We start from the raw sequence: 25,998 nt of genomic DNA, 5'->3' as shown, positions 1-25,998 counted from the left end.
TAACTTCCCTCTCTAATTTTGAAGGGATTACCCATTTCCTTTTGGTTTCTAGTATATTTTTTGAAAATTCAGTTGTCAATCTGGTTTTGTTCCTTTATATATCCTTCCTCCCCTCCTCTCTCTCTCTCTCTCTCTCTCTCTCTCTCTCTCTCTCTCTCTCTCTCTGTCCCTCCCTCCCTCCTTCTTCTGTCTCTGTCTCCATTTTAAGGTCTGTTCTTAGGAGACTGTTGTGAAATGTTGTGACTGTGCATTTTGTATAGTTAATCTAAGTGAAGAAATTGGATTGTATTTTGTTGTTGTTGTCGTTTGTTGTGATACACACATGAGGGTCTTCGGAACTGGAAAATGTAGAAGTCCTTAATTTCTGGAAGTTGCTCTTAGACGATGCCCTTGGCTGTCTCCTCCTTCTGCACCTGTTTTCTGAACTGCTGTTGCTCAGGCGCTGCCACTCTTAAATTTTCTGCTAAGATGAGAGATGGACGGTGTTAAAATGAGAGCGGACGTCTGGAGATGAAAGTCTTAGATAAGCCTTTAGTTGTCCTGTTTCAAGGCCCAAATGCAGTCTGACTTCTGAATTTTCTGCAAAGCCAGATGAGTGGCTAATTATTCCCCAGCTTTCCAGATTCCAAAATTGTATTATTTGGGTTTATTCCTTGTTTTTAAAATATATGTAGTGTCATATGCTCACAGTATAATAAAAAAAGAGCAAAGGCAGTAGTGTGAGTTCAATCTGCCATCAAAAAGCCCAAGTGGTTTGCTAAAAGAGCTTCAGAACTGATTATTTGTCTCAAGCTGTAAATTCGATTGATTATAATAAATTGAGTAAATATCCAAGACCTTTTGCAGCCTGCTGACAAATGAGCGGCTTAGTTCCATTTTCTTCTGTTCTATCCGCGGAGAGTGATGAGCACAGAGTCTAAGAGGCCACGGTCCCGGGGAGATGATGAAAGGGCAAAGAAAGCTCTGCAGGGCTTCTCCGGCCACTGCTGTGGAGTGAGTCTCTTCTGGACAACGCCGTCACCATTAACTTAAACCAGCCAATACAGACCTTAATGAGGAAGAATTAGCTCTGGAAAGTGTCTGCGTGTCAGTATACACAGTAGAAGGAAGCATTAATGGAAGAGGCTGCCCTGTCTTTCATGTTACTTGAATATAAACAGCCTCCTCTCAGTTTACTCTGCCTGGTCTTCGTAGCTGACCCGAGCAGTCGGGGTCAGCGGAGGTATGAGAGACCCCTTTACCTTTGGGATCCCTTTTTTCAGATGTGCCTAGTGTACCACACGCCTGTTACTGACCTACCTGGGAGTGTTGACATTTATGGTGTCCTTTTTCACTAACTAGTCCAAGAGTAAAAGCAGCCAAAGACATGTGGCCATGAGTTACATGGCACTCCCCACCCCCACCCCCTCCCATGAAGGGATAATCCAACAGCCGGCTGACATGTTCCTTTGGGCTTTTCCATATGTCACTGTACAAGTCTGCCAAAGTAGAGCTAGGTATCCCCTAAAAAGAGACTTAGAAGGATTTACAGCGGAAGAAAAGGGCTTGCCCACACCTCCGCATGATGCCCGGTCCTGGCTCCCTAGCTGCCGTTGTTTCAACAAGACCCTTTCTCCTTCTGTAGCCTTGGCTTAGCTCCATGCTTCTGGCTTAGTCTCAGCCAAGCCAGCATCTCCTTAAGGTGACATAGACCAACCACTAAAGAAGCATTCTTTCCGAATTGCTAGGTAAATCCATTTATTTTGTAATTCTCATTAAGTCTGGTCAGTTGCTAACAGATGTAGCTGTGTGATAGAAATACAGCGAGAGAAGCTGAAGGGGCCTACAAGGACCTGGAAAGCTGACAGGGACTTATCTGCCTTCTGAAGGGAGGGGAGCAGCTGCCGGGTCCAGGTGCTTGTTCTGCACTAAGTTCACACCCGTCACTCCCTTCACAAAAGTCCTAAGACTCCTTCAGTGAGCATCTTCGCCCCGAGGCCCTGCCTTGACCTTAGCCACACAGTTGTGGAACCACCCAGAAGCCTGACACGCCGCCTTTTCTTCTCTCCTTCTCAGAGAGGTCAGACCCGAATCACAGCGGTACAAGTCCCTTGATCCCTCCCATTTCTTCGTCACTAGTCATTTCCCCGCTGGTCCAGCTGCTGCCTCTGCTCGTGAGAGGATCCAGACTGGACACACCTGAAGCCTTTTCACAAATCCCAGTTGATGAGCAGGCTGAGGGAGCCAGGCGCCAAACACGAGAGCATGGTCTCTCAGTTTATCGCTGGCAGGAATACAGATGACTCTACTGAAGTGGAAAAGGGGGAACGCACCCCTTTTTTCCTTCTCTGTCTGGGTCCTCATGGAGGACAAATGCTGGCGAGAGTCACGCTGTCTTGTTTAAGTAGCCTGACAGACTGTTTCCTGTTTGTCCCCCTTTTCCTATAGGTGGTGGCTCTGTCCTCCTGGTGCCTGCTGAGGGATTCCATCTACTACACCCTGTCTGTGGTGGCACTCATTGTGGTAAGTGGCTTTGTACTGCCGTGTTCAGTTTTGCTAAGGCACAACACAGGGCAGTGTAACCCTTGTCAGTGTGCAGTTTCTCTCAAGGACATGGTGGCTAATGGGCATGTTTGTGCCTCTGTGTGGAGATAATTTTTTTTTCTTTCTCCAAGTTACGCTGGTTACCCAGAACCCTGATGCTCACTGGGGACTCAGGGCAGTGGCTTTAGGTCGTCTGGAACGAAGAGATGCCATCCAACCAGTCTGTCACCCTCTTAACTGTTCCTTCTCGCTGACCTCATGGCTCCTGACTCCCCTCTCCAGTGTCCCAGAATTTTTCCCCTCTCATTCTGTAAGCCCTTCTAGAATGTTCCTTTCCCTCACACAGCACCCCTTCCATGACCACACCCCACCCCTGTGTTCTCCCTGAGGTCCATTGTACAGGGTAAACGGCTCTGTACTAGTTATCTGCATGCCATGACCTTGCACTCTGTACTGACTCTTGACATATCTAACAAAACCGGATTCTCTTCCTCTATGTCTGCTGTGCTCATTTCTATCCTGACTACCCCACAGGGAAATTGCCTTAGGTCGCCCTTTCCTCCAACTCCCCTAAAATCACAAAGCCTAGTTTTACTGTAGATTCCATCTCATTAATAATGCCCACAGCACGTCCCCCACTTCACTTGGTGCGTCAGTCCTAGCCTAAATGGATACGGCTGCCACACTGCAGTCTGTCATGAGTCGGGGTACAACATGGGAGCACTTCTGTCACCTACTACCCTCCCTTCTCTAAGACCCCACCAAGAAACCCTGCAAGTGTTCTCCTGCAAGTGTTCTTTCCTCGTCTAAAGGACCAGAAGGAACCAAACTCCCCAGCTTGGCAAGTGGAGCCACACAGTAGTAGGTGGTAGGGGTTAGTGGTTGCAAAGAGGGGAAGCAAATAAGAGCTGTAGATGTGACTGCCGATGCAAGGCTCCTTGTGTGGCAGTTAATCCTATGTGTCCACTTGGCTGGGCTAAGGGAGGCTCAGTAGTGGGGGGGGGGGTGTTTCTGTGTATTGGTTACTACTGTGTCCTTGTAACGACACGTGACAGACGACTTAAAGGAAGGAAGGAAGGTTTGTTTTGGCTCAAATTTCAGAGGGTTTCAGGTCATTGTGTCAAGGAAGGATGGTGAGACAGTTAAGACGGTGGCGGTGGGAGCACATGTGTGTGTCAGCATCATCATGATGGACTTGGACTGATGAGACGGGGGAAAGTGACCAAGGCCTCCAAGGCCTGCTTCTGGTGTCATCTATTGCCACCAGCTGGTCCTCACTTCCTGAACCAGCTAAAGAACAAATAATTAAAACTTCTGGGATAAAGCTGTGCGTGGTGGCATACACCTTTAATCCCAGCACTCAAGAGGCAGAGGCAGGTGGATCACTGTGAGTTTGAGGCCAGCCAAGGCTACACAGAGAAATCCTGTCTCAAAAAAAAATTAAAAAAAAAAAAAAGCAAAAGAAGTTTCTGGGATATTTCCGATTGGGGCCAGGCAGAGCACTTATATCAATATAATTAAGACAGAAGACCACTCTCACCAAAGTGAGTGGGCATCAGCCAATCCCTCAAGTACCTAAATAAAACATGGTGGAAGACCGTGAATATGCTCTACCTGCTTTAGTAGAGTTCTCCATCTTCCTGTGCCTTTGGATAGTGCTGCTCCCAGCTGTTGGGCATTCCAACTCAAAGAGGGAATTGAATCATTGGCTCCTTGGTTATCACGTCTTTGGGCTTGGCTCATGACTATACCATCATCTTTAGAAATGGCAGATTGTGGCAGGTGTGACCCAATACTTCATGATTAATATGATGTACATGTATGATACATATGTTCTGAGTGTCTAGAAACCAAACCTACTGCACCTTCTTACTAGTGGCACTGAGCTTAGAGAAATCGCTCTCTTTGGGTTTCCATTTTCTCACCTAAACATCAGGACTGGATGAGCCATGTCACAAAGCACTTCCCTGTAGCTGGTTTGGGGTTGGAAACTACCACAAGGTTTTTCCTGAAAACAACGTTACATGGGTTCTAAGGTGTGTCCTCTGAGCTCTGGGGCTAAAGAGGAGAATCTCTGGCAGAATCCAGACCCACCTCAAAAGCAGAAGGGCTCAGTGCGTTGTGTCCATCATTTGAAGTCATAGGCAACAGACTTTAGGGCGCACATGAACTCTGTGCTTATTCTTAGCTAGGAACAGACTAGTCACTTCAACCCAAGGAGACTCTCTTAACATCAACCCAGATTTCCCAAACACAGCTCCTGGTTAGCTTTGTCCTGCAAGGGACCAGCACACATTGCTCATGTGCACTCCACAATTCTGCACTTTTAGGGTATTTTTTCCATGCTTTTTGAAAATTACGTTTTTCTTTCAAGAGACAAGTGTGAGCGAGGGAGGCCAACCATAAGTGAATGCAACTGTCCACTCTGATGAGCTTCAAAGAGATGGCTAGGCTCACAAAAACAAGGCAATGGCATAGAAAGGAGGCAGTCAAGGTCTCCCAAGGCACAGGCTCAGCCATATCCACTCCCCCAGAGCAGTCTTGCGAGTTGTCAGCTTTCAGCATAGACACCTCCTGGACAGTGTGTGGACGGGCTTGTATTTAGTCCAATTTATCTGGACCTGTCCAAGATAACACAGATGTAATTGCTGCTAATGGTGTGTGAAGAAGTAAAGAGGCTTGGCTTCTCTGGTCACAGGTGACACACCCTCCTGAACTTGGTCTTTGGGCCAAGCAACCGTCTGCCCTGGGGATGTGGTACATAAATCACAGAGCTGAGACAGCTGAACGTGCTGGCTGCTGGGGCAGCCCTGTGTTTCCTTCAGCAAGCAATCAGCTGTGGCATCCAATCATTCTTTGCCATCAGCTAAAGACTCGAGCTGTGTATTTACAGATGGGTTGTCAAAACTAGGGTTTTGTGACTTTGAGGGAAATTGCATTTGTGTACTGTTAAAAACTGTGACAGATAAGATGGGATTCTTCAAGGCTGAATATTTCTCCATTGTACACTAAGGGATGGCCCCCAGTATCAGTGAACATCTGAAACAATTGACACTGTTATCTAAAATGCAGAAGCCAAAGACTTTCCCTCCTTAGGGTCTGGAATAGAATCCAGGAAACACCATTGCAACCTGCGTCATCGTTCGCCACGGGCACGCGTTTTGAAAAGTGTGACTTCACTGGGGATGGAAACCCTTTGGGGTATTGTTCTCCAGCGCAGCTGTGATCATTTTCAAAATCAACTTTTGAAATTCTGAAGGAAAAAGATCATAATATTTTGTGCAGACTTTAGTTTATCTACAATTCTGACCTCTGTTAGTGAGCGTGAATCTTTTATTAATTTTTTATTATTTAATTAATTTATTCAGATTGCATCTCAATTGTTTTCCCCTCACTTGTATCCTCCCATTCCTCCCTCCCTCCCTCCCGCTTTTACCCTGTTGCTCTCTCCTAGGTCTGTGACCCAGGGGGACCTCCTCCCGCACTATATGGTCATAGGCTATCAAGTCTCATCTTGGTAGCGCGCTTATTCTTTCTCTGGGTGCCACCAGGCTCCCCACCATCTTATTCTTATATGTCTATCTGTTTATCTATCATGTGTGTGTGTGTGGTGTGCGTGTGTGTGTGCACGCACACATGCATGTGTGTGTGTGTGTGTGTCCGCATGCGCATGTGTGTGTGTGTCCCTGTGTATTAACTTGCCTCTGTGAAGGCAAAAATCTGATGTTGGGATGTCTTCCTCAATCACCTGTCTTTTATTTTTTGAGACAGGGTCTCTCACTACACAGGGAGCCTCCTGGACAGGGTCAGGAAGCCCCTGGACCCAGTTGGCTCCGCCCCCAAACACATACTACCACGCCCAGATTTTACTTGGCTGCTGAGAACCCAGACCCAGGTCCTTGTGCTTGATCAGCAAACACGCTGCTACTGAGCCATCTCCCCAGCTCTGCCATCTGGGGTCGTTTCCACCTGAGACTGGGTGAGGAACAAGACGCATCCTCAGCCCAGAAGGGCAGCACTTAGCACAGGGTCTCTCAAAGCACCCTCACATCTATTCCACACTCCAGCCTGACACTGAGACTCACAAGCTCCCTGCAGCTTGATGATAATACCTTTTTTAAAAAAATTCCTCTATTTTGTGAACCGAGACATAGAACCAAAATGTTGTCTTCCCATTTTCCTTAAGTAGTATGAAGCTTGCTAAAGGACTGTGCCATGGCCACTTAAAATGCCTCTGTGAAAAAGCCCTTTCCCTGGCCCACAAAATAATCACCAAGTTTCTCAAACAATTTAATTTAGCTAGCAATTTTTCTGTAAGTTCTGGAACATTTGGCAGGAGTAACTGCTGACCCTCTGAGGTTGTACGAGGAACGCCAACTCCCTCACAGGGCAAACCTGGATTAAGTGGGACCAGATGCCATTTATACGTATCTTCTCGTCAGGAGGCCCTCAAGAGCCCCAAGGACGAGCCAGGAGGCCTGGAGACCCGAAGAGTAGCCAAGACAGCTTCTCCAGAGATGCTGCTTGCTGCTGAGGAACAGAGCGCAGAGAGTCCAGCCAGGAAAATGCTCATGGCTTCATTATTGCTTGTACTTAAGACCGCTGAGATGTAGTCACTGAAAATGGGACACAGACAGAGCAGAAAGCAAAAAACACGGGCGAGTGAGACAGGCATGTGCATTCCACACACAATCCCCACTCCTCAAAATAAAAACAGTTCATTTTCAGACCCAAAGTTAGTCGCTTTGGTACTTAGGCTCCATCTAAATTTTTCCTCTGTGCTATTTTGCGATCAGTCTGTTTTAAGGAGAAAGCTAGAGACGATGGTGATACAGCGTTGTCTGAAGCAGCCATTCTGCCATTCTTTCAGAAACATGCAGTGTGTTCTTCCCGTTGGCCTCCCTTCAGGAATGGAGACTCCCTTCAGCCTCACACACCGTCTCTGTTGACATCATGGACCATAGGAGAGCTAGACAATGCCCAGGAGCAAGAGGGACACCTCTACTAAGTCCTAAGAACATGCTGTGTTCTCTGCAGTGCCTCTGGCTGTGTGCCTGCTCGGAAATGCCTGCTCAGAAATGCGACAGAGCAGTGCAGCCCTCCCCTGCCTCTTCTCTGCACCCCCACACCCGGGAGCGCTTGGTCCATTGGCATAGTAGGCCTCACAGTCCTCCCCTTTCTCCAAATTCCAGCCAGCCTGTCAAGTTTCTTGTATTGAAATGTTGCTAAGATTTACATAATCATGAAATTTACATAAATGCAAATGATCCATCACATCATCAGTCTAACAGCTGCCCAAAAGGAAATACTTTATTTTTACCCTTCATTTCAGTTTTAGTCAGGGATTGGGGATGTGAAGAGGAGAGAACCTCTGTGGGAGATGGAAAAGTCTGTGGGCTAGCTTCCCCATACCCTGGGAAAATCCAATCCAAAGTGCTGTCCGTCTGTAGGTGACAGAACATTGACCCCTGTTGGCACAGCCCTCAGGCCACTCTCAGTGCAGGCACAGCAAAGAAGCTAATTCAAGTTAATGCTTCCATTCCCATCACTAGGGGGAGCTCTTTGCAGAGCCCCTGGGTGAAAAGATCCCATTGAGGTGAAGAAACAGCTGAGCTGATGACAAGCTGAGCTTGTCAGAGATGACCAGTGACTTTGGCTGAGTCACTTTGTACTTGCCATGGCAAAATACTTGAGGCAATTATAAATAAAAAGGTTTGTTAAGCTCATGGACCCAGAAGCCCAAGTTCAAATTCAAGAACCACTGTTGCTTTGGGCCCACCATTGACAGGTGTATGTGATGGAACAAAATACCAAGCTCATGGACAAAACAACAAGAAAGAGAACAGGAACAGAGAGATATCCCACTGTCACCTTCAAGGACAGGCCCCGATGGACTAACAACCACTCATTTGGCTCTATTTCACAAAGACTTCACTAGCCTCCCAATAGTGCCAACCTAAGCAGCAATCCTTTAACACATGACTACCGGAAGTGGGTGAATTCAGGGTCTTCTATCCCTTATCACTGTCTTATACAACCATGTGGTCACGTGCAGCCATATGCTCATGTGCAGCCATGGTAGCCATATGGTCATGTGCAGCCATGGTAGCCATATGGTCATGTGCAGCCATGGCAGCCATATGGTCATGTGCAGCCATGGTAGCCATATGGTCATGTGCAGCCATAGTAGCCATATGGTCATGTGCAGCCATGGTAGCCATGTGGTCATGTGCAGCCGTGGCAGCCATATGCTCATGTGCAGCCATGGCAGCCATATGCTCATGTGCAGCCATGGCAGCCATATGGTCATGTGCAGCCATGGTAGCCATATGGTCATGTGCAGCCGTGGCAGCCATATGGTCATGTGCAGCCATGGCAGCCATATGCTCATGTGCAGCCATGGTAGCCATATGCTCATGTGCAGTCATGGCAGCCATATGCTCATGTGCAGCCATGGCAGCCATATGCTCATGTGCAGCCATGGCAGCCATATGCTCATGTGCTGCTGCTGAACACTTGGAATGCAGCTCTTGAGAACAAACAACTGAATTTTGATTTTGGTAAGTTGCACCATACAGGCACAGGTGGCTAGTAACTGCCACCTCGGACAGTGTAGTTCTCGTGAGCCAACTGTTCTGGAGAAAGAATGAGCATTCTACAGGCATGCGCGCCTCTCAGGCTCACATGTCAGCGTGTGTCTGAGACGGTTCAGCTGCACCACTCCAGCATAGCTCCAGCTATACAGGGCAGCTATATAGAATTCTGACTTTGCCTCCAGGATTCTGAAATATTCCTTATTCTGAGAGCATGCTGTTAGAAAACACAGCTCTACCTTTCATCCTCTAGAACTCATGAAGTTTCAAAAAACAAAAACAAAAGAAAGAAAGAAAGAAAGAAAGAAAGAAAGAAAGAAAGAAAGAAAGAAAGAACTCATAGCTTCATTTCTGTTGCAGTGAATTTTTTTTAATGACAAAAGAGCCATAGAGGGGAAAAGGAGTTTATTTGGCTTACACTTCCAGGTGACAGTCCACGCCTGGGGAAAGTCAAGGGAGGAGATTCCCATATCATAGCCACAGTCACGAGCAGAGAGAAATGGGTGCGTGTACAACCGCTTGCTTGTGCTCAGTTCAATTCCTCTAACCTTACACAGTTCCCAACTCCTTGCCTAGGGAACGTGGCCACTCACACTGGGCTGCCTTCCCACGCAGTTAGGACAGTCCTCGCAGACATGCCCATAAGCCTACCTAGTGTTGACAGTCCTCCATCAAGACTTCCCAAGTGCTTCTAAGTTGTGCCAATTTAACAAAGCGACATATCCACCATGGCAATTATATAGTCTTAAAATGGTCTTGTCCTGTTGCTCCTGTGGTAGAAAAGCAATCCTAACGGTCGTGGCAAGCATTGTCCTTGACTTTCCAGATGGCCTTTTCTCTAGCCGGTCACCTCTCCCTCCTAATTCCATTTTTCACTGGGAATCAACTGACCTCTCTTGACTCCCACGCGTCAACCATCCTGTCATTTTGTTTCATCTCTCCTTCTGGCCAAGAGGGAATAAATGATGAAAAAGGAATGACTGCGACAGAATTTTAAGTCCTGCAATAAGTTGGCAATGGTCACACAAAGGTTGACTGGCTTTTCTCGCAGTCCCCCGGTATGGATGTGTGGAGAGGGCAGTGTGGTGCCGGGAGCTCTGGGAGGCTGGGTTCATCTTTGCTCATTCAACAGGGAGGGGCACATGTCAGCGGCAAAAGGGGGCTTTCTGAGGAGGCGCCACGCAGCTTTTACAAAGACAGTGACTTGAAACTGTTAGTTTGTGCTTGGGTCTGTTTTTGTCCTTTATTTTAACAGCCCTTGTGTTGGGGTTCCACTGCCCCACCCCTTTTCTCCCTGCTAGCAGGTTCTCCTAGGCGCATATGAGCCGCCGGTCAGCACTTCTCAAGCTCTGAATTTCTTGTCCTCCCCCTTGCACCCACTGATGCCATCCAGTTATCTTCTTACGTGGCCCGTGATCCTTAAAGCATAAACCACAGAGGGGCACGTACCAGGAGCGCTCTCCTATGTCCGCTTGGGTTCCTCCCCTTAGCTGAACCTGCTCCTAGATCTGAAGAAGTGGGTGTTCTCGATGTAGAACAGCTGAGGGGGGGTCGCCGTGCTGTTGAATGAGAAGGGTCTGTGGGGGGTGGGGGAGGGGTGGGGGAGGGGTAGGGGAGGGGTGGGGGAGGGGTGGTGCAGCTAGCTTCATCTGATAGTTAGGAAAGGAAGATTTTTTTCAAGTTTTAGCCTCTTGAAAGAAAATGATATTCTTGATTTTCCCCCCGTCATTTTCACTGCTTAAGATTCTAGCAGTGCCAGGGGATCATAACGTAGATTATGAAATCGCAGCAGCACAGCCATCCTCACTTTGTGGTTATAGCTTTATAGGATTCAAACACTGGGGCAGATGTAGTGATACGGAGGTGATGCACTCCCCTCTCCTGGTTCCACCCAAGCTGCTCCCAACTTGTCTTTGCCATGTTTTTCCATCTTGATGGAGCCATTCTCTTGGTATTTCCCTGGGATGCTCTGACATCCAGGGATCCACCTGCCCGAAGTCAGCCCGACTTGTGTGGAAGAATCCGAGAGCAAACACCAGGATTGACAAGCCTGTTTCCATGGCACCCGACCACTTCTCGGGAGCCTAGAAAAAAAAAAGAGTGCTATTGTCAAATCTGTTTCTGTTTGTTCACATTTAGCCCAGCTGCAGAGTATGTGGAAACCTAAGTGCAAATACACACACACACACACACACACACACACACACACAGGTCAGAGGTGAGGACCCTAGAATAGTGCTTGCTCAGCAAATCTGAGGCCCAGCTCTCAGCACCAGAGGCTCTCCTCAACAATTCAAGCTATCTCAGCGCCTGGCTGGCTCTCAGCACCGTGAGCTATCTCAGTGCCTGGCTGGCTCTCAGCACCGTGAGCTATCTCAGTGCCTGGCCGCAAACACATACAGCAGAGACTACCCAAAGCTTGCTTTCTATTGGGAAAAGATTGGGTTACTTTCGAATGCCACAGAAGGAGACCATTTGATTTGCAACTCGTGGGAAGGTTCAGTGTTGACATAGATGACTTATTTCTACCTGACCCCCACAGTAGTGAACGTCAAGCGGTGACTACCGCTACTTGCCCCGTGCAGCTGTGGCTGGCTGTAGGTGCTTCAGTGGGCTGTCGGCCTGGAGGTGCTTCAGCTCCTTCCTACAGGCTCACCAGAGCTTTGGAAGTGAGCTTGAACCACTTCTTTTTAACTTTGCTGCCTAGCCCAGGGTGGCCGGCTGGGGTGTGAGCACCACCTAGTGGTAAGAAAGTGGAACTACATTGACTTTTTTTTTTTAATTTACTTTTTTATTTTATGTGCCTTAGTATGAATGTGTCAGATCCCTTGGGACTGGAGGTACAGACAGGTGTGAGCTGCCATGTGGGAGCTGGGAACTGAACCCGGGTCCTTTGGAAGAGCAGATGGTGCTCTAAACCACTGAGCCATCTCTCCATCCCCCAAGAGTGTGAAAAATGGTCAGGTTCCCTCTACAGCCTGCGCTATCCCTGCAGTGTGGGGGCAGGGAAGGAGGTGTGCGGTATTCCCTCTAGCAGCCAAAGCACCAGAACTGAGGCATTTGCATTACTTCTCTCAAGAGAATGAAGTTAAATAATGTCTGTAAGGAATAACAAGCCCATTTCCCACAGCCAACAGCAGCAGCAAAGACAAAAAGACACCCCCCCCCCCCATTCTAACTATCCATGCAGAATGATTCTGGGCCTCCGTCAGGAAGGCACCATCATCTTTCTGAAGGAACATCCTGCCAGAAATGTTCATTTTCTCATTTTCAGTATTCAACGACAGGATGGCCAGGCCAGCCCTGCCCCCCACTGGTGTTCTAAGATGCTTCATAAACCCCTCCCTCCCTTTCCCAGAAGAAGCAAGCCTGTTTCTACTTCCTTTTTCAAGGCTCGGTTTTGAGCCTCCTTTTTCCATCTTATACTCTGTCCCACATCCCCTCATTTCTCTCCACTATCCTTTTAAGGGATGAACCCCACATTTCTGCCTTAGCCAGAGGACAGCCGAGTCCCTGGTGGGGGGGAGGGAGGGGGGAAGGGGAAGGGGTGGGGGAGGGGGAGGGGCGGGGGAGGGGGGGTTATCTAGCCTCTCCTCCGTAGCAGATACAGCAGTTGCTACCCTGAGAAAACAGAGTGTTCCTGGGCCCAAGGCCAACAAAAGAAAAACTATTGGGCATTTTGGATGTTTCCAGATTACTACCCTGTGTTGGAACTTGCAGGAGGATGACCTCCACTTTTCTTTCTGTGTCTGCCTTCCTCAACCACGCCTCCTCAACCTCATACTCCACCATGCCAGTTCTGCAGGCTCAAATGCTTGGCCTCTGGCTAGTAACTGACCCGATCTCACCCTCACCGAGGCTGGCCCATTCTGTCTCTGCTCATTTAGGCTCCCTGTAAACTCCATCCTCCATTTGTGACTGTGTTAGCTACTTTTTCACTGTGGCAAAACACTGTGACAGAAGCAACTTAAAGGAGAGGTTTATAATAGCTCACAGTTTCAGAGGGAGCACAGGCCAGCATGGCACAGAAGGCACAGGAGGGGGCATGCTCCTGTAGGCAGCAGAGGGAGTTTGAGGGGTCTTCTCACAGCTGATGTATCGGGAAGCAGAAAGCTTGGACGGGAAGCAGGCATTGCCTGCAAGACTGATAATTTGTTTCTGCTGCCTAGGCCACCTCGCCAAAGGCTCTGTACCCCCTCAAAGCACCAGCCGGGGACCACGTTTCGAGAGCACATATCTGTGGGAGGTTCACATTCAAGCTGCACTGGGGATCTTTGTACAACTAAGGCCATTATTACTTTTTCTTTAAATAATCAATAGTTAAAGGTGTACCGGCCCACAGCTGTTCCTGGAAAGCACACGAGGGATTCTTGTGCCTCTGTCCTGAGGCTAGCTGACTCCCAATGACTCCTTTTGTAGGATCTGTGTGCTCCTATCTATGGAGAATTTAGAAAGTACAGGCTCCCTAAAAGCAGCATTCAGACATGGCATTGCCTGCCTTCTCTGGATGGAGAGAATTAAATTGACCTGGTTAATAAACTCTCCTAGCGTCTCATATTCTCTTGAGTGACTATGAAGTAATTGTTCCATCCCCATTGCTGAGACTAATATTGAATTAAGCAGTTAATAAAAATGTTTTCCATCTTAAATAATTGGTTCTGTTCCGTTATTTCACGATAACAATTTGTTAATTGTGGTGACTGTAAAACAAGCATGACTCTTTCCAGAGGGTGGATTCCATACCATCCAGCCTCCATCCATTCTTCCCTTAATTCCTCTCCTGGCTCCTCTCATCCTCTGCCCTTTCTGCCTTTGGCATTTTCTTCCAAATGTCAACTTGTTGGGCTTGATGGCAGAGACAGAGTAACAAAAAACAATGAAGCGACATATCCCCTCCGCCTCTCTCTCTCTCTCCAACAGCTTATTAGAAAGGACCAGTTACAAGTAAGCATTGGCTCCTACCTCCTAGACCTTTAAACTCACCTGAAGATTCCTCGTGGGTCTTGTGACCTGTCTTTGAAGCATCTTTTGTGTCTCAACATAGCTGGAGATTATTAGCATTGCTGGAGACCAAAGCAATGGCCACATACTGTTAGCCACACTCACCATCTCGCTGTATGGTGGCCTGGCACTGTGTACCAAGGTTACCCTGCAGCCTCTGCCTTAACAGTCTCCCGAGGCCTCTGCCTCCATAGGGAGTACCACTCAAAGATCCCCATGTTCAAAGAAGCCATGTAGCCATTTCCATGGCGTCCTGCCTCCCCAACAGGTACACCTTTTGTGGGTCCTGTGAGTCACATGGGCACATAAGTATGTCATGGGAAGAGGTCCAAAATACCGGTCAGGCCTGAGTCCTAGAGCCAATTCTACAGTGGGTTGAACAACCGCAATATTGTTTCTGCTTTCTGAAATTTGGTTTCCCTATATAAAATCAAAGGATTTTACTAATTCACTTGTGTTTTGTTTTGTTGTGTTTTCCGAAGATGGGAATTGACATGAGGTGGCGTTGGGCTCGGGGGTTAACTGGTTAAACTTTATTATAGACACTCTATTGGTTCCAACAGATAAAAATAAAATCTGTTTGCCATTTCTTTCCTTGACTGCTCTGACCTTTTGTAGCCTCCTTCATTAACAGAAGGCAGGCCACAGCACAGGGCATGGGCAGCCAACAGTGCCTAGGATCTGCAAACACAGTTTGGTGCCATTGTGGTCACTTGTCTCACCTGTGTGCGGTGCTAAGGGGTGCTGACCCCCCCTCCTTTCAGTTGTGACATAGTGTCTCTCTTAGGAACAAAAGGAGAGCCAGTTAAAAGGACAATGTCGAGTGTGTAGAATATCAAGTATTTACACTGAAAGTGAAGGGGCAGCACACTGCACTGGGATGTGCAGCAATGTCGCTAGCGGCACTAAGGGATGAGCATCGGAAAGGACCTGCCAAGTTCCCTTGTAGACCTCAGTTCTACGACATGCCTTGTTTTATAGAGCAGAGTCATCCTTCCCGGTCCCTCTATTTGGGGACAGAAACTGAAAGGTGGCCAGGATCACCTGGTGCTTCCCCTCTGTACCCCAACCTTTGCACAGATTGTCCTTTTACTCTTAGTAGCCAGAGCCTGCAGCATTTGCCCACAGGTGCCTGGCATTCCATCGCAGATGTGGGTGGCACCATCCCCTCAGTGAGCACCGACTGCACACCATCTTAAAACTCGCTATGTGCACAGGTGTGCACACATCTCTAACCATGTTTCTTCTTTGTTTTTTCACAGTTCATTTATGATGAAAAAGTTTCTTGGTAAGTACCTCTTTTTCCCTTCTAATTGTCCCTTTTTATAATGCAGGGCCAAATGAATCGCAGGCTGGAGTTGAGGGTTAGAAAAGGAAGGAGGGGCAGCAAGGTGGCTCAGTGGGTAAAGGCACTTCCGCCAAGCCTAACAATGTGGGTTTAATCCCTGGAGCCCATGTGTTCAAGGGAGAGAACTGACCCACAAGTTGTCCTCTGACCTCCACACCCATACCTGGTGTACACATGCTCTCACAGGTGCGCATGCACACATGTGCACACAAGCAAATAAGTAAAAAATAAACAAGTAAATCTAATTTAGAAAAGGAAAGAAATGTCATGACACCTTGGAACAACCAGAATTTCTTAGAATCCCTCCATCTCCCTCAACAACGACATTAAATTGCCCCTTACCAAGCTTTTCTCTTGGGCTGGGACTATGGGATTCATATCTTTATATCTACACATCTTTATTGTAGAAGTTGGATATTGTAAATATTTTGTGTCTTTCTATAGTCAGCCATTGCTGGGCCATGGTTATGGTTTGACTAATTTTTTTTTTTTTAATGTCTGTGTCAGTCAGCTTTCCATTACTATAACTAAGTTAACACAGACAATCAGCTTATAATGAGAAAAGGTTCGTTTTCACTCCCAGTTTGACAGGTGTCAGCCCTTGTTCTGGTGGCACAGCATGGTAAGAGGGAATGTTCATCAAAACAAAACCATTCGCCCCAATCCCAGACAGCAGTAGAAAGAAGGTCCCACTGTTTTCTTCAAGGTAACACTCCTAGTGACCCGCTAACTTCCCGCTGAGCCGCTGCCTCTTCAGGGTTTCACCAGTTCCCAAGGGCGCCAAGCCAGGAACCAAGCCGTTAGCGGGCAGGCCTCTGGGGTGACATTCTGTTTCTGGGCTGCAGCATGATGCAAATCAAGTTCAGCATCCCAGGCCTCAGCGGCATCTTAGGAGTCAGGATCCAAGCACATCACAGGCGGCTGTCCATTAAAGTGCTGCTAAGACTCTAAAAGGAATCCCAGAGTCTGTGGTGGTTTAGATAGAAGATGTTGTTCAATTAAATATTGGAGGGCTATTTGCATTTTGGCCAACGGTCCAAACCCCCATTCTTGAACCGAGTTCTGAGCGAGCCCAGTATGTTTGAAATGGAAATAGAAATTGGGTAGCCTATGCATCCTTGTTACAGCTTCCCCCCCCACCCCCCAAAAATGTTTGATCTGCCTAAGTAGAGGAAAATGAAAAACTTCTCAGAAATAGGAGCGAGTCTGTAGCCAGAAACTTCCACTGCTGTTACTTTGACTTCAGAATGAGCTAGAAAAAGAGGCAGAGAATTCCTGTGGCTTTGCTTTCAGAAATTGTTCTCAGCTTTTGTTAGCCCTTTTGGGGGCCGTACCTCTGTCTGAGAGCAGCCCTCTGGCTTCCAGAACTTGTGGGTAGCAAGGGTCTACCTCAGTGATGAGGAATGTCGTAGGGGAGCTATGCCAGCCCATAGAGATAAGTCGTTGACCTGTCTCTGGGTTTTTGGGGTTTTTTTTAGGAAATAAAAACAGCTTGTTTAAAAAACCTAATTATTGTTTCAAAACATTAGTTTCAAAACCTAATTATTAAAAATTCAGATCATAATAAAGTACATATATTGTATTTTTTAAGACCCATGCTCTCCATACTGATTCACAAGAAATAAGAAGTCTTTTTAGGGATTAGGGATGAAAAGCCCAAAAGGGACCAGAATGGCTAGGAGCACCCCAAGTCCCAGATCTGCTAAGGGCACTGTCCTCAAGGTCACCAGGGTCATCTCAGGGTGAGGCCTGCCATCTTGGGGGAGCCCTCACTTGTGCCATCTCACAGCATTGCATTACGGCGTGAGAACCATGTCAGGCAGGAATGAATACAGACATCTTTGGTTGGTTTGCTTACAGGATCCTTAAAGAGACCCTCCCATGTCCTAGAGCCAGAAAGGGGAGTTGATTTCCCTTTCATTCCAAAGCTGTCTTAGTCAACAGTTCTACTACTGTGATGAGATTCTATGACCAGGGCAACTCTTACAAAAGAAAGCATTTAATTGGAGCTGGCTTACAGTTTCAGAGCTTTCGTCCATTATCATCATGGCAGGAAACATGGCGGCATGCAGGCAGACATAGAGCTGAGAGCTCTACATCTGAATCCAAAGGCAGAAAGAAGAGAAGATAAAACCATGGCGCATGGCATGGGCTTCTGAAACCCCAAAGCCCAACACCCCATTCCCTAATGACCAAGCATTCAAATACATGAGCCTATGAGGGACATTCCTATTCAATCAATCACAAAATGGTGCTCCGTCTTTTTTTTCCCCCTTGTGATGAAAAAGTAAACCTATGCTAGGATGGAACCCAAAGCCTTTTACAGGAGATTCTAGATTCTGCAAGGAAACAGGCCATAAGTGCCTATATTCTGAGCGCCTACAGTCCTGTACATGGAGTCAGGAGTATGGACCACGGGTGCATGAGTCACAAACGGTGTGCAACTCAGTGCTAGGCCTGGGGGATGTTAGAATCAAAAGTCTCTCAGTGTTTGCTTCCAAAGATCTGAGCCAACGGCTCCCAGGGCTCCTCTGAGTGCCGTCATTCTCAGAGTGCTGGCCTGTTGTGTAATCACTGTTATTGCACGCATGAGCTGACAGAAGGAATTTCTCATATGAATGAGACCAAGAAATTAAACTGTACCACTGCCCTTTGCTGCTCTAGTGATTCCAGGAATTTCAACTCCTCACCATAAAGGATGTAACATACATTGAACTTGAAGATGCCTTTCACTTTTTGCTTCTCCTGCATTCCTACCTTCCAAGCATTGACTGATCTGGAAGGGTGTGGGCAGGAGCTTCTCTCTCTCTCTCTCTCTCTCTCTCTCTCTCTCTCTCTCTCTCTCTCTCTCTCTCTCTCTCTCTCTTAAAACAAGACTCTTCAGAGTGCCCATAGAAGGCATGGCAGGGGTTTGGTGAATTTCACCCTTGTTACAAGACAGTCCAGCAGCTCCTAGACATGTTAAGGCAAGTGATTAAAGCACTTCATAGCTCTAGAAAAAAAACCGATTGCAACTGATTTTGAAACAAGGGAGAAGAGAATCCTCTTTAGGAAATGAATATTGTCAAATACAAATGCGGTGGTCTCTCAGGATTTGTGAAGAATTGGTTTTAGGACTGCCAGTGATACCAGAATGTATGGTTGTTGAAGTCCATATGTAAAATGTTATGGTATTTACTCACCTTCCTCTGCATGCACTAAGACACCTCCAGATCACTAACCCCCAATGCAATGCAAATGCTGTTTAAATAACAGGGTTGAGACGTGCTCACGTACTGCACAGTATTACACTAGATCAGCAGTTCTCAACCTGTGGGTTGCGACCCCTTTGGGGATTGAATGACCTTTTCAAAGGGGTCACCTAAGACTATACTGCATATCAAATATTTATATTCTGACTCATAACAGTAGCAAATTTGCAGGTATGAAGTAGCAACGAAAATAATCTTATGGCTGGAGGTCCCCACAACCTGAGGTCATAGCATTAGGAAGATTGAGAACTTCTATACTTGGTCGTTCATGGAATTGTCTTCCCACAGATGCAATAAAATGTCATGAGAAAAAGCAACTCTGGGGAGAAATGGGTTTATTTTAGCTCACAGTTCTAGTACAGACTAGCAGAGACGTCACAGCAGCAGACTCTTTAGAGAACTGCTCACATTACATCTACAGTCAGAAGCAGAGAGCACTGAATGAATGCATGCATTCTAGTGTGAAGCTGAAATGTGTGTGTCAGGGTTCCAAAGGTTCTAGAAGAAACTAAAATGTCCTGAGTGTTGTTCTGGTTGTTCAAGTTGTGACCATGGGAGACCAAAGTAGCTCTGGAAAAATGTCTGGGAATATCACCTAGCGTCTATCACGAGCTGGACCCAGCACATAGCCATGGACAGTGCTGACCTTCATTCAGGGTCACATCTGGCTGGTGGACAGACAGTAGACGTGTTATCAGAGGTCGTTTTGAAATGTTCACAGCACTAAGAAAAAGCATGTGTAGAGGGAACCATGAGGCCACCTGCTAATCAGCTAGGCAAAGGAGCCAAGGGAATAGCAGGAGGCCACAGGGCATCAGCTACCCAGTGTGCTCAGGGTGGAAAGACCTTGCCAGGTCCACAAAGGAAGCCAGCAATATAGACAAGAATGGGGTCTCCCAATCAAGGCTGACAGATCTGGACAGGGGCCTGCACAAACTTATGCACCAATCGTACAGAGAATCTAGATATAGCCAATAAACAGCACATTCTCCATGTGTTGGGGGTGGGAGTGGGGACTGCGTTTGACATGACCTATGGTGCCCTCGATTTGATCACTTCCCCTTGGTGGAGTGGCCTTGTGGCCCACAAAGGAAGGGGATGCAGGCTATCCCGATGAGACCTGATAGGCTGTGGTCAGATGGTGGAGGAGGAGGGCCTCTCGCCCCATCAGAGGACTAGGGGAGGGGAATAGGGTGAAAGAGGGAGGGAGGGTGGGAACAGAAGGTTAAGAGCAAGGGCAGAATGTAATGTGAATAAATTATAAAAATATAAAAATATTTTTAAAAAGAATGGGGTCTCCTACCCTTGAGTGGTCCTGAAAAATGGCCAACAACGAGCTTAAGGGCTTGCTATGAGAAAAAAAAAAAAACCTCAAAGAATGAGAAAGACTGTAAGAGTGTTTAGGAAGTAGTAGGTTTAAGCACTCTGGAGGTGGAGGTAGACAGAAGACAGATTGCAAGTTTGAGGGCAGCGTGGGATACAACATGACCGAAAAGATTAAAAAGAAGAAGGAAGGAAGGGGGCGTGGAACTGACCGCTGAATTTGGTTCTTCTCCCATGATCTCCCACTGAAATGCCCCTTTCTTTAGAAAGACTTAACCATGTTCCTTTTACATACATACCTGCTTTTCTGGAGTGATACAATGGGGGTCAGACTCCGGGTCACCTGACTGGAGACTGAAGCTGAGAACTACGGTTGAACCGGGGACAGTTGGGATGCTCAGAGACCCCTCACACTCCAAGTGCTTTCCGTATGGATAAATGCATGCTAGCAAAATAATTCTTAAGGAGGCATGGGAGAGCACTCTGTGTGGACCCAGAGTTTCCATGACCAGCCCTATTTTAGTTAGTCTGTATTTGTGGTATAAAATAATGACCTTCAATTTTATTTTACCACACATGTGCATCGTATACTTTGATGACATCCATCCCTATAATCTGAGACCCCTCCTGCCTTCCATTGCCCCTCCCCAACTGCTAATCTCACTTTTACTTTTATGGCTTATTTTTTATCTATATTCCACATGAGAAAAAATAAACAATATTTATCTTTATGAATATTGCTTATTTTGCTTGATATGACCTCTAGTTTCATCCATTTCTTGCAAACATTACAATTTCATTTGTGTTTATGAATGATTTGTATATATTGTATATATATATATGTGTGTGTGTGTGTGTGTGTGTGTGTGTGTGTGTGTGTGTGTGTATCCATTCTTCTGCTGGTGGACTCGCTTTGTAGACCAGGCTGGCCTCAAATTTACAGAGATCCGCCTGCCTCTGCCTCCCTAAGTGCTGGGATCATAGGCGTGCGCCACGCCCAGTTCTGTTGTGTCTTATGGTATCCTAGCCCCTCCCTGAGTGGAGCCACCTGAATTCCTCCGTCTTTTCCACTTTATAAATATAGCAGCATAAAACCTATCTATATTCTTTATATAAGAGGCCATATTATTTTTCTGGGATCAAATAAGGGCTAAGGAACTTCCTCCTCAAACCTCCCCAGTTCCTGTCTCTCCAAACCAAACACATTCCTTTAATTTGTTTAAACTGGCAGCTAAGCAGGGCTTCAAAGCCCCCTGAGCTTCAGCTGGAAGCTACTAAATAAAGAAATGAAAGAAGTCAGACCCTAAGAGGCCGCTCCTGCTGCTCAGTTGCCTTCCTTCCTTTGTCTTGGCTGTGTCACCTCCTGTCCTCTCTGCGCTGTGGTTTGGGTTTTCCTTTCTTGTGTCTTGGATGAAGGATCTCCCTATATAGTCCAGGCTGACTTAGAACTGTGCACTTTCGAAGACTGCAGGCACCAACCACTGTCCACCATGCCCAGCTCCCCCACTCATTCTTACTCTCCCTGCTGATACCTTCTCACTAGAAGGTTCTGGATCTCTCTCTCTCTCTCTCTCTCTCTCTCTCTCTCTCTCTCTCTCTCTCTCTCTCTCTCTCTCTCTCTCGCTGCCCTTGACACTACCTGACTCTCTCCTGATCTCTGTGTCTCTCTCTTCTCCCTGTCTCTCTTTGGCAGTACATTCTGCATCCAACACCCCTGTACCCCCACCAGTGCCACTGTTGCCCAGGCCCCCATCAGTTCCTCTGGTGTGTTTGCTCTTTGTAAGTAGATATGTGTAACCCAGTGAGTGAGTAAACCCCAGAAGATTTGTGCAAACACTTGTATGCTCAAGGGCTTTCCACTTTCCACAGAGCTCCTTTGGTAAGCGAATAGCAGAGAGACATCTTCCCTTCAAGTGAGGAGAAACAATCTTTGGCACATGAAACACGTGCATAGACTAAGAATGTGGGTAACTGGTCTGCCTTGCCATCCCAGCCATTGACTGCTGATGTTTCCAGCACTGGTTGACATGGTTTAGCTGCTGGGCTTGCTTTCTCTTCTGAGATCAGATGAGACCGGGCACGTGCAGGGCGCTATGGCTGCAGGTGTGGGCTAGCCTTCTCTAACTGTCCTTCTTCCCATGCAGGTGGGAGTCTCTGGTCCTTGTGCTGATGTACCTCATCTATATCATCATCATGAAGTAAGTAAAGCACCTGCAGCAGTGTTGCATAAGAATGTAGAAGAGGGGAGGGGCGCTGACTCATTCAATGACGCCATCCCAGACTCAGTGACTGTTGGGAGTCTCCATCATTTTGGTTAGGAACTATAAAATAAAATGACCCCTCAATTTATATGTGATGACAAAATTAACCACTTTCATATTTCATTCAAGAACTTTCTAGAACCTATATCTTCAGGATCTAGCAAGTGTGCTTTTAGCTTTTATTAGAATGAAGGTAAAACCCGACAAGTTGTATTTTGCATTACTCTACTTGGTGTGGGAAGATGAAATGAAAGTTAACAAAGTGACTGAGGCCATACAGTCTTCCATTACTCCAGATGTATCAGTCATCTGCTGCTGTGTAACAAACTGCCCCAAAACTTAGTGGCTTAAAAGGCAAAAATATGTATTACCTGAGAATTAGAAATCCAAGAGCTGCTTCACTGGGAGGATCCTGGCTTAGAGTCTGTCACAAGGTTACAAATTGGACACTGTCTCAGGCTGAAGCCATGAAGTTGACTGAGGCCAGTTGAATCTGCCTTGGTGATGGCCCACTCACGTGGCTGGGAAGCTAATACTAGCTTTTGGCTGAAGGGCTCCATTCCTCACTACATGAGCTTCTTCCTATGGCTGCTTGAGTGGATCCCTACAGGGCTAAGTGATTCCGAAGAGGGAAGCAGAGGGCAGGATATCCCTCCATGCCTTCTTTATTCCTCCTCAGACAGGCACACCATCACTTCGTCACGCTCTATTCATAAGACCTGAATCAGTAAGGGCAGCCCACCTTCAGGGCTGTACTTCAGTTAGAAGGAACGAGAAGCCAATAACTTGTCTCCGTTTTCAAGCTGCCACCGCATGCTCTCACCTCTTCAGGAGACAAGGCAGCTTACTTTTTTGTATCAAGAATGATAGCATTGCTTGCGGTCCTCCAAGTGAGATGAAAGCACATCTTTTGAACCTGCTGCTTCAGGTTCCCATGTAGTGTCAGTGAAATGGGGAGCTTGAAGAGCTACAGGCCCCATCCCCTGTTGAGCCGTCTCTTAAACTCAGCCTACATTCTCCCCGCATCCGTAACTACCTGTAGGGGAAGAAAAGCGGAGGACTATCAGTACTTGTCAGCTTGGACAGGCCAGACCCTGGTCTAGCATGGACTTGCTTTGGTTTGGTTTTTCTAATGAGATGTGGGAAAGGGTTAATTTGGGCTACCAGGGCCTGAGAAACCTGCTAGGAGAAACCAGTATGAATGCAGCCAAGCATCACATGAGCAGCAAAATTAGGCGATGGCCTGACTGGTGTCCAGAGTGGGCCATCGGCATCTCGCTGCCCATCTATTCAGTAGGGCATCCAGGATTTACTGGAGGAGCTGCCCAGTGGTCATCTCTGGGTCTTCTCGCTGGATGTGGCTTTTCTAGAGTAGGGCCTCCCTGCAGCATATCCTGGCTTGGAAAGGGCTATAGAGAAACCAATGAGGAAGCCAGAAGATGCGCCTAAGTACCTTCCACTGTAAATACTAATTGGTGATTGCCCACTAAAACCATAGCTGACCCAATGGCTTTCCAAGGCTTGTGGACTCTAAAGAGAAAGCTTGAAGCTGGAGCCGCCATCTTCCTCTTCTTTGTTTCAAATGTCAAAGTATGAATGGAGTCAGGGCCATGGGGGGGGGGGGAGGCTGGGGGCATGGGGCAGCTGTCTTCAATGATTCTCACAGCTCCCTTTCACGTCTTCTATTTAATTATTTCACCTCCTGAAAGAATTCTTTTGGAAGCTCTAAATTTGGGTTCCTGGAGTCAAGAATCCTTTGCTTCCCCTCTGAGAAGCTGAATCATTCAGTGACTGGGGAATGGGCATGCAGGCTCTCCTCTGTGCTGAGCACTGGACCCCTCCAATCCTAGGCTTGGCGGTTGTTTGTTCCAGCATGGATTTAATGGAGGCTTTGCAAAATGAGACGATCTTCAAACACAGATAGAATCTACAGGCAAAGGGAACTGAGGGATTTTGCTAGCGGGCTTTCGATAGCCACAATGCCCTTTTTCTCGGTCACCATCAAGCCCACTTGTGGACAGTAAGGTAACAAGCCCAAAGCACATCAAATTTAGCAGCTAAGGGGGTTTGTTTCTGCTGAGGCTTTGGCTTTCCCACCACCCCAGATGTTCCAACCAGCAGGACACAAATAAAACTGCGAATAACAGCCTCTGCTCGCATGGAATTCTCTGCATAAATTCCACCCTAAGTTCTAAATTGAAATCTCTGCTCTTTAGCCGTCCCTCTCTGCAATCAGAGACTCTAATCATTGGGTTGTATAAAATCTGATTTATAAAATTGCATGCTTCACAATAAAATAGCTTCAGGGTGCAAGCACAAAATTTAAAACATTCAATTAAAAATATAAAATAGATCCACAGCCATGAAAAAAAAAACCAACAACAACAACCCCACACAGCATACATTAGACTCTTCAGCTGCCTCCTGGGAAAATAGCTTTAAAACAACTTTAAATGTTTTGTCTGAAAACCCAAAGGCCATCTGGAACTGGCCAGAGAGGTAGAAACCTTCCAGGCTATGTGGCACGTGCAGCCTTGGCAAGGACTGACCCCTGTTCATCCTGGTCACCTGTCTGGGATACATTTTGTAGATGGTCCGTGGACAATGGTTAAGGGCCTCCCACTCATCCCTAGGAACATCTCGCATGCAGCCACTGAATTGCCTTGGGAATGCGGCTAAATTATTCAGCCATTTTTAATCTCAGTTTCCTCTTCTGCAAAATAATAGCACTACTTCCTATTCCAAAGGTTCTTTATCAGAGCAGGATGTAGCCAGTTAGTTACTGCTGTAATATCTGGTTTCAGGAAAACCATCACTGAGCACTACATTTTTTAAAAGCCCTCATTGTATGCTCCTGTTATCCTGCTATTAAAGCACCAATAAGTTAATAAGATGCTATTGTACTTTGGGAACAAACCCTTGTGCAAGTTGGTATCTTTATGGGGGAAATAGTTTCTGAGTCAAGATAGCACAAGCGCCATTTCTGTTCAGATGTGGTAGAGTAGATTTTAGTTCCAACAGTTCTGAGGAAGGAGGATTACAAGTCAAGAGTAGTGTGGGCGGGGCTGGAGAGATGGCTCAGTGGGTAAGAGCGCTGCCTGCTCTTCCAAAGGTCTTGCGTTCAATTCCCAGCAACCACATGGTGGCTCACAACCATCTGTAATGTGATCTGGCCTACAGGTGTACATGCAGCAAGAACACTCAATACATAACAATAATAAATAACTTTTTTTTTTTAAAAGAGTAGTGTGGGCTACAGAAAGAGTTCTAGGTTGCCTGGGGCTGCACAGTGAGACCTTGAAAGAAAGAAGAAAGCAGCTACTTTTCTCCCTGTCATAGAGAAAGGTATTCATATGGCACCTAGGCAGCCAGGAGCCTTTCTTTCCGTCAGGTGATGGCTGAATACAAATCCACAGAATGACAAGCCCACACATCACCCTTCCACCCCGGTACCATCATTCCAGCCTTGCTCCATGTAGATCTGTTCCCCTCTCTCCATGTACCTTTGAAGACCAGGCATCATTCGTTCGTTGATCCATGAAGATTTTAACATGTGTTTCTAAAAGGACTCATCTTCATCCTAGTCACAATTGTTATTGTCTCTAAAATGAATGCAAATTCTTCAGTATCCCAAATACCCAATCAATATTTCAACTCCCAGAAGTGGAAATCTGTCCTACTTTTCGGTTTTCTTTGGC

General features: G+C 46.8%; 1 protein-coding gene across 1 annotated transcript in view; it reads left to right on the top strand.

The window, feature by feature from the left end:
* Positions 1-25,998, top strand: part of SLC24A3 (solute carrier family 24 member 3) — a 496,071-nt gene that overhangs the window by 427,538 nt on the left and 42,535 nt on the right. The window contains exons 7-9 of the mRNA XM_084777255.1: positions 2,428-2,502; positions 15,380-15,405; positions 22,184-22,237. Coding sequence (XP_084633381.1) covers positions 2,428-2,502; positions 15,380-15,405; positions 22,184-22,237 — 155 coding nt within the window. The remainder of the gene's footprint in view (positions 1-2,427; positions 2,503-15,379; positions 15,406-22,183; positions 22,238-25,998) is intronic.

The sequence above is a fragment of the Acomys minous genome, assembly GCF_964271855.1.
Source record: "Acomys minous genome assembly, chromosome: 3".
Classification (NCBI taxonomy): Eukaryota; Metazoa; Chordata; class Mammalia; order Rodentia; family Muridae; genus Acomys; species Acomys minous.
Note: the sequence above shows the minus strand (reverse complement) of the source record. Positions and strands in the feature narration are given on the sequence as shown.